Below are 9,662 nucleotides of genomic sequence, written 5' to 3' on the forward strand. Positions count from 1 at the left end.
CAAATACGGTAACCAAATTATGGTGCCTGGTGGTTTAGTGGGTAATGAAGGTGCTCCAATTGGATTGAGCCTATGTAGGTTTATATCCAAGGGGTGGTTGGGATTTATTGCTCACATAATATCACTCAGGGATGAGTGAGGCTGGTCACTCTCATTTTAAGTGTCAGGACCAACTTGCTTTGCCCCAGGTTCCTATGCTCCTTATTGGCCAACATGATTGGATGATGGATGGAATCTACAATACAAGGCTCCTTCATACTTACCAAGTTTACACTGAAGGCAGCACAGTTTGCTATAGACACCAAAGCTCTTTCAACCAAAGATTTGTCATCAGAGTAGAGCAAAGCCACTAAACTCTTTGCTTCATATGGAGTTAACACCCTGAAAGGAAATACAATAAAGTTATGAACCTAACATATTAGCCATATTTAATCACCAGATTTCATATACTGTACTTGTATATATTCACAAGTTTATTGGTCATGCTCAAACTTAAAATTAGTAAAACAGCGAGAGATTACCATAGTCATGTATACTGTACTTACATACATAAAGTATACTCTATATATATTGTAAGGCAATGTTCCATGCTTGCATGGCTCAGCCATTTTTGTTTTCCCTTAAACCTAATGGCAGCTTTTTAAGCAGCTTGGTCTCTCCCAGCATTCTGGTTAAGCCTCAAAACCCTGAGGTCCCTTCTCAGGATATCATTCCACATTTTCCTTAATCTACCCACATGGTATTTGTCCTTCCATGTTCAGGTCAGTATAGCACTTCAGGCAGTTACTTTCACATATTCTCTCTATACATCCAAATCACCTCAGTCTACTTGTGCACATCACTAACATTCTCCATGGTCAAGCATTCTCTGAAATCTGCACATGTTGTTCTGTCCCTCTGTGTGGCATTACTCAAGCATCTCACTATTCTCAATCCATTACACTCAGTACTGTTAATATTTTCCACAGCTATTCCTCACGTTTCACTACCACAACAACATACTATATGTACAAGATGAATAAAATTTCCCATTCATACACAGAGTCCCCACATTGTAAGGGGTAACACCTCTCTAAATTCCTTCCAACCACTTCAAACCCCTGTAATTCAGCTACCATCTGCACTAGCCCCATGTTTATCATTTCCTCAAAGTAGCAAAACTAAACAGCACACTAAGAGTCATATCCCTTACATCACCCTCCTCCAGCCCTCACTGGACCACATACAGTAATCTCCCATGCATATGGTATGCTCCAATTTACTTAGCTGCAATCTAACATTCACATCACCAACTCCCTTATGTACCCAACCTTAACAAACACCACATAAGATGGAGTTACTACCAACACTTTCCTGCATATAGCATAAGACAATTATCCACTTTACATCAGTGAGACTTAGGCCAGTATTTTCTCAGCTTAAGGAGGCTTCCTATCGCATCTTCCTTATCTATTTATTTATGAATACAGGTGGTTAATATCCTTCTGTACACTATTTATGCAGAGTATGGCAATATTAGAAGGATTTATGTAGCACACAAGAGGACGGTAGAGTGCAGTATGCAAAATTATTGCCTAGGAAGAGGTGTTAGGGAAGTTCCTTAACCACCAAGAATATGGGCCTTGGTCCATCCCAGCAACTACAATACCTGTATTTGTCTTCCTCACATCAACATTCCTAGACTGGATACTCTCTCTCCATTTCCCATATCTCCCTGCAGCACAATCCTTGCTATCAAAAATCAGCACCAAATCATCTGCATATAGCAACTCACAGACCTGAAATCTCACAACAGTACTTCAAACATCAAGATACACAGGAGACGAGTATAGACAGAGCCTAGATGCACATCAACCTTTACTGAAAACTCCTCAGTGCCTACTCCACTCACTCTCACACATTCTTGAACCATCATATATTTTCATTACCAAACATGCCAGACACTCTACTAGTTCTAACTTTTTCACTGATAAATGCATGACCTCTCTTGCTGCCTAATGCAAAATCCAAATCTATAGAAATCAGTTAGTCTGCTCCTTTCTCCCAAGAACTTCTACTAAATCTACCTCTTGCTACCTCTGAGGGGTCAGACTTGTGTACATGCCATAGTCATGACACCCACTGGAGCCTTGTAGCCACTAGACCACCAAGCACCTTAACACTCATATTCTTTTCAATTTCAATCTCTCTTTCATAATATTACACTTAACTCAAACTTCACCCATCAAACTAAGCATACCATGAAGTCCACTTTACTCAGAAACTTGAATATGCTCCACTCCCAACAACCCCATATCAATCAACTTGGTGTCACTGACCAGTTTCTGTGAGATAAAGACAAAATTCCAATTCACTGCTCCCTGAGTTGTACATATAACTTTATTCAGCTTAGGATAGATTTTTCAGATTGGAGGGATTAGGTTATGGCCTCCATACACCACTCTGATATAACTATGAAATTTATCCAAAGATGATTACAAAAGCCTCTCTTACTGAGAGGGTTTATGGTTTATTAAGGCTATTCTGTGTTTAACCTCTCCAGTTTGAAAAGTTTATCTTAACCTGCATAGGACTGTCGAGAGATAGTAAGGAAAAAACAAAAAAGGACATCCCAACACCTGAGAGGTTAAAAACAAAAGTCAGCTACCTCTGCACCGGTTACGCTTCATTCTCTCCACATAACCCATGCAATCCATTTTACTTGTCACTGTTCACTCTACTCTGTCTCTATGAACTTCAGATGCTAGAGAGGGATATCTTCACATTGTGGCACCAACATAACTGAGCAACTCCTCTGCCTAACTATGGAAATGTTCTTCAGCTCCCTCTCTCTATTCCCTGAAAACACAATGAGTGACTGCAGTATCAGGGCTATTTCAGCCTACAGTTCACAGGGTTCACATTTCAGATGAGCCTGGGATTGCAACTACTACTACTATTCTGCCATTACTACTACCATTACTGCTACTAATAGACTACTGTACTACTACTACTAGAGTACTATTCCATCAGATTAAGTTTACTAACCGTCCTCTGCTTGCTAAAGAGTCAAGGGCAGAGGCCAGTTCATCACTTGTTGAGTTGCACAGCTCCTTGGCCTCATCTTCTAGTTTCCTTTGTCTTGTTCTCCCATCATTATCAGTGCTGTTTTCTTCATGTTTCCTCCTCCTCAGACTCTTCCGAACCCATTTTGGTCTGCACAGAGCATTGGTGACAAAGGAGAGAGGTGGTGAGAATAATACCAGAAGTAATGAGGAAAAAAGCAAGGACACCAATGACAGGAGTGGTGAGTGAAAACAATATGAAAAGAACAGTAGGGGAAAAAAAAAAAAAAAGAATTATAAATCAAGTTCCAACACTAGATAATCCTAGTACAGTACTTCTGCACAGTTGCTAGGAAATGCTGAGAGAAAGGATTATGAGATGGGGAATTAGATTTGCAACAATATGTGAGTGTCAGCCTGGACTTTGTTAAGTGTGGCTGAACTGCTTTAAAGGGTGACATTTGTGTGGCTAGTTACCAAGGTTGCTGTTATACTTCACTAGTACAGTGGTACTTCTGAGGATCAACGGTAGCCAACCAGACAATTTAAACAAACTCAGAATGAACAAATGAAGTGAAAGGTTATGAAGGTTAAATTAAATCCTTCACTCTGAAAAGTCCCTCCTCAACAAAACAAAACTGTTTGGAGATGGCAAGGCTTAAATATTAAATGTGTGACTGGACTGGAAACCTTAAGAAACTTATGAAATGTAAGCCTCATGTAATTCATACTTTACCTGCAAGGAGAGCCATCTGGGGGAATGTGTGTGAGGTTCTCTGTGGACCTTGAAGTGATCAGGTGCCTCACATCCACAGGACTAAGCAGTCTTGGTGAATTCCATGGAGAACACTGCAAAGACAAACATCCAAGCTACTTCTACTTCCAGCACTATGGTGCTAAAGCTTATGTGTCAGTTTTCTTTTCTGGTGGAAAGAGACACCTTATGTAGTGGTGCGGATACAACCAGGTGGTTCAGATGTCTGATTATTTTCCTCAGCTCCCTATCCATCCCTGAAAGGGAGATGATGGACAGCAGGACAAAGACAACTTCGGTTTGCATTCCACCAGGTTCGTACCCAGATGGGCCTGGAGCCAAACCAACAACACTACCAACAACTGATGGAATATGCATAATAAGGGGTCCTGCTCTTGTCAAGCTTACTCTTAAAACATTCATAACATATTCCACCCATTTCTCCGCAACCATCACACCAACACCTCCATATCCGTCTGTCCCCCCCTGCCAAAACAACTTATAGCAACAGTCCTTCCCAACAATCTTTCTGGCTGATCCACCCCTGTACCGGACTTCCAGCAAACACACCACATCCACCCACCCCCTACTGAATGCCTCAACGACTTCCCCTGCTCTTCCCCTCAAACTTCCCACATTCCATGAACCCACCCTCATCCCCATGGGTGATTTACTGTCCTCAGGCTTGCTTTGAAACTTATTTTGTTTTGTCATCTTCGGTATTAATAAACGGGGACAGACACAGCACAGGTCCCACTCACTGCACAGTCCCAGGTCCAGGCAATGGATCTGGGACCCCTAGTCCACTAGCTTACCAGTGGCTGTGGTAGTGGCCTCGGGGCACCCTGCCAGGACAGCTGCAGGGACATCCTCCAAGAGCGTCTTGGCACTGCAACTATCCCGCCATTATACACCCACTGATAGGGCAGCCTCCTGGGGTGCTACTCCCAGGTTCGGGCCCCTCTCTATTGGGCGGAAGCGGCAGTCTGGGAACTGCAATGCCCTGTACCCTCTAGCACAGGCCCGAGCCCCATCTCGCCCTGGACCCACGATCTATGCCGGTGGAACCCCCGCCATGCCTCCTGAGTATACTGTCTCATGGTATCCTAAGTAACAATGAAATATGTTATCAGAATGAAGATGTTCATACCACACCTGTAAGCTCTTGGGGTCATGAATAGCAGGTGTTCGTGACAGTGCGTGACCAGCATGACCATTACCAGTCTGGATGGCGATGAATGTGTCTGCAAACTGTCGTGCTTTCAGATTCAGCTCACGAATCCTCTCCTGAAAATGCAAGCAGAAAAATTTACAGCATAGGGTATAGGTTCCTCAACTGCAAATTCTTTTCTGAAATACAGTATTTACTAACTTTTGCTTAAAGAAGTGCTTTAACCTTTTCAGTTCGATGAATATTTCCTACTTTATTCCTGCTATCACCAGACAACTCTATGCAACCTCTACAAAGCCCCACTATACTCACTACTGATGGCTGTATGTAACGCCCCAAGTTTCAAAAAGCTCTTCTAATAGGAACAGAATAATTTGGAGATAGGAGTAATATCATCATTCATTCATCCATCATCTAATCCATTGTTGCCCCATTAGGAGCATAGGAGCATAGGAGCACTGGGCTAGGCAAGTTGGTCCTGACATTTAAGATGACAGTGACCTGCCTCACTCATCCCTGAGTTGCATTACGTGAGCAATAAACCCCGAACACCCCTTGGATATAAACCTGCACTGGGTCAATCCGATTGGAGCACCTTAATTACCCACTAGACCACCAGGTGCCATAATTTGGTTAAATGGTTACCACCCAGCGTAGTAAATGGTTTCAGTGTAGAGTCACCTGTAGAGAGAAGGAAGAGGAAAGAATGACGGAAGGAAAGAAGGAAGGAAAGAAGGAAGGAAAGAATGAAGGAAGGAAAGAAGGAAGGAAGACAGGAAAGGGCAGACACCCAAGTGCAGCACTACATCGAGTGAGTGGATGGTGAGTGACCCCATCTACCAAATAGGAGTAATATATTATAATTAAAAAAATGTCACTAATTTGAAGGGGTTAATGTCATTCTTATTGCTACCAGATACATTTATTCAAATTAAGAGAGCACCTTGGTTGCAAAAGGGTTGATGTGGTATATCTAAATCCCCCAATTTGAAAAATCTCTCATGCTGAGTACAGCCATATGCATCTATCAAGAACAAAGCGAAAAATATGCCACTGTGTTGAGGGGATTAAAGTTGCCTGAATCTTGGACACCAAAATTCAACTTCAGCTACAATGCATTTATTTAATTATGAAGAATGGTTTATTAAATAAGCTGTGCATGATTCCACATGCCATTATCATCGTCCCTCTCAGAACCCCCACATATACAGTACTGGATACATCCCTCATGTGTGTTATAAATTCTGTTACTGGTACCAGTATCTTAAGATGTAATTAATGAAGTTGCCAGTGCTCCACAAAGTTTAGGGATCTTTAGTATTACTAAACTTTTATGTACAGTAGCAGGTCATGTGGTATGTATGTATATACTATCTATCTATCTATATACCTAGGCTGTTTCCCCCACGGAAAGGGAGGTAGCCAAGACAGGACAACACACTCCCCATTTACTCATCCATTCAAACACATTCATTCGCATCTTAGCCCCAAAGGGGAGAACGGACAGATACTCACCGCAACACACCGCACAAGGGTCAACTGCGCAATGCAATCAGTGACATCCTCAGCAGGGCCCAACAGCAGAGCTGGTTTACCCCTGCCACATCATAACAGACCCATCCCCTTACCCGCACCTGACCTGACCAGCTGATCAGACATATATACAGTACTGCATATATGTATATACTGGTATATGTGTATATACTATATGAATGTCTGCTTATATTTATCTTCAGAATGCTACAAGTTAAGTAATGTTTTGCTCCCCTGTTCAGTGTTTGTTTTGACCATACCATGAAGTTTCCTTAGTATCAAAGTCAACCAATACAACATTTTGTAACAAAAGTAGAAGGTTAGATGGAGCAGTAATCAATTTATCTAACTATCTATTGCCAGACGCCATAATCCCGTAAGGGGTGGCCATTTGACTCTGAGTTATTTGTTTATGGGGAGGGGCACTAACCCCCCACCAACCCACTTGCTGACACGTAGGGAGCACGTATGATTTAGTTATATGGTTACCACCCAGCGTTGTGCTGGTGATAAAAGATTAGGAGGCGATTTTGTCAGACTTTACTGATCTACCAGAAGACCAGCTGACATGTCATAAGTACACCAGTCCTGTATAAGACAGCCCAAGCATTTATTCAATACGGGTGGTGGATGTTGGCGCCAAAGTGGTGACATGTGGAGGTGTGTAGGAGGACTACTGGGCCCTGGGGTAGGTCCTGAAGCCCTTGCCTAGAGTCAGACACACACACACACACACATACACACACACAAAACTCAATAAACGCTGGTTATTTTATTAATTAGGCAGTAACAGTAATGCATATCTAATAAGAACAGGGTTTCAATATTCATGCTGTTCCATTATGTCACTGGACTACCAAACTGAAGAGAAAAAAATAAAAGGTAAAATTCTCAAATTCACACACTGTCTGATACCAAAGAAACCAAATGCTTGAAGGTGAACTGCATTCTATCTTTAACTTAGTTGCTATATCTCTTCTGTAATAAGACCTACCTGAACTGTTTTGGGTCGAATAATGAGCTTGCCAGACGTGCCACTGACATCCAAGTTACCAAGAAGTGCATCTGTTTGTGTTGTCTGCGAGAGGCGTCGGAACACTACCCTTGACACTTCGGATTCTTCGTCTTCATCTGTGAAAAAAGAGCTCTTGAAAATATCCATCCCGATACTGAATAATATTCAGGACAATACAGAGTGGAGAGGTATATGAGAGAGGGGGGTGTGAGTTGGGAGCAGGGCAGTGAAATGGCTAGTGAATTCCCACTGGATCCCAGGGGTGCTGGGCGAGGCATTGCACTGGGAGGGTACTAAGTGTACCGCCCTCTGTCTATCGGCTCATAGTCGCGAAGGTCATAGGTCCCTACCTGGGGATTCCCTACTTTATAAAGACTTGAAAAATTCCAGTTCTGTCCAATACTCTGGACTCCAATGGGATAGAGACATTATGAAAAGTAGCTTACCAATGTGTATGAAGCGAAAATCAATGGAGAATAAACTAATCCGGTCTCTGAGAGCAATGGAAAGGTCAATGTTGGGAATATCTTTAAGTGACAGGAAAACAGCAACTTGGGTGAAGGAGCAGACTAAAGTCAAAGACATTATAGAAGTTATAAAAGAACAGAAGTAATGGTGGGCAGGTCACGTAGCAAGAATATGGGACGATCGATGGAGAGAGAGGCTGCCTGACTGGACACCAAGGAACTGTAAGCGTAGCTGAAAAAGGCCAGACAGGAGATGGAAAGATGAGACAGACATTTGCAGGGAAAACATGGCAGGGATTGCCTCAGTCAAGAAATTCATGGAGAAGGTTGGGGGAGGCCTCTGTTCAGCAGTGGACTTGTAATGGCTGATGATGATGATGAACCTGACCTACCCTATACTAAATTAATCAGCTGAAATTATACAAACCAAACATATCAGCAGAGAATTTGAAAGTACACCAAAAGTGAGACATGTATTTGGGAACTGGCAGCAAGTTTTGTTCTAGGTGATTGCCTAACTTCGCAGGGCTGACAGTGTCAGTGATAAAAACAAATCTCAATGTATTTCAAAGGTAATATTTTATAAACGTCCTTTATCTAAAATATGAAACATAACAAGTAACCTGTGAAAAGCTGATCTCAATTGAAAACAATGAATGGCCATGCCCGTGTCTCTGAATACAGGTCATATTATATATTACTCTTTCTTAATATTTTCAGTTTTGCCATCCTTCAAAGAATAGTAAGATAAAACTCAACGACACCAAATCCATCAATTATCCCCTCCCATACATCAATAGTCACCCACGCCCATGTCACTCAACCTCTCTACCTACATACATATACTTACAGAGGTCATTCCTTTTGGCTAACTTCCTGCAGAAAGCTGTTTTGGCGTAGGAATACCCAACGTAGGCAAAGCCAGCGAACACAGCCGAACAAAGGGCCACTTTATTTAATGTTCGGTCCTGCAGAGACCCTCCAGCTGCAGACGACATCTTGCTTCTGCTGCCAAAATATTAGATTTTTTTTTCTATGACGAACTTGGATGTTCGCGGCAATTACGATTTACTGGGACAGATCATTGATTAAATCGAAAGACTGGGTTGCTCTGGTAAATTTGCAACTTCAGGTAATCCAAAACACTGCTTTGTAAAGCCAACCTGCCATAAATAACATGCAGCATTGCACTATTGCGTTGTCGCAGTTTCGTATATGAAAAACAAATCGCTGATCCTCCTCCTCTGGTGGTGGTTGCGTGAAATACGATGTACACAAATAGTTTTGTTGATTTATATATTCTATTTCAACATACAATGCATTCTCACACTATTTAATACAATTGAATGAAATTATAGCCTTTAAATATGAGGCAAAGATTTTAAAGAATGTATTACGAAACAGGATGGGTAGGATCAAATATATTACCATTATAATAAAACATTAAAAATAAAAGTGAAATATTAAAAAAGTAATTTTTTAGGCTCGAAATCCTAAAATTAATTTTTCTCCAGGATGCTGTAAGCGTAAACAAAAATATGGAAATATCTTTATTTCGGTTCAATGATACCACCCAAATTACAGCTTATATCATAACATGGAGTTAAAACAAAGACTATACTTAAGCAAAAATAGTAATTTTTGTGATTTTTTTTCATAGTACCATATGAAGGATATT

General features: G+C 41.5%; 1 protein-coding gene across 1 annotated transcript in view; it reads right to left on the reverse strand.

The window, feature by feature from the left end:
• LOC145390878 (uncharacterized) overlaps positions 1–8,982 on the reverse strand; it is a 32,864-nt gene extending 23,882 nt beyond the window's left edge. The window contains exons 1-6 of the mRNA XM_080265617.1: positions 8,835–8,982; positions 7,497–7,633; positions 4,954–5,085; positions 3,781–3,893; positions 3,028–3,195; positions 264–381 (exon numbers count right to left, since the gene is read on the reverse strand). Coding sequence (XP_080121743.1) covers positions 264–381; positions 3,028–3,195; positions 3,781–3,893; positions 4,954–5,085; positions 7,497–7,633; positions 8,835–8,982 — 816 coding nt within the window. The remainder of the gene's footprint in view (positions 1–263; positions 382–3,027; positions 3,196–3,780; positions 3,894–4,953; positions 5,086–7,496; positions 7,634–8,834) is intronic.
• Positions 8,983–9,662: the final 680 nt, after the last annotated feature.

Source organism: Coenobita brevimanus, chromosome 16, assembly GCF_032717465.1.
Source record: "Coenobita brevimanus isolate Jiangsu-jjx chromosome 16, ASM3271746v2, whole genome shotgun sequence".
NCBI lineage: Eukaryota > Metazoa > Arthropoda > Malacostraca > Decapoda > Coenobitidae > Coenobita > Coenobita brevimanus.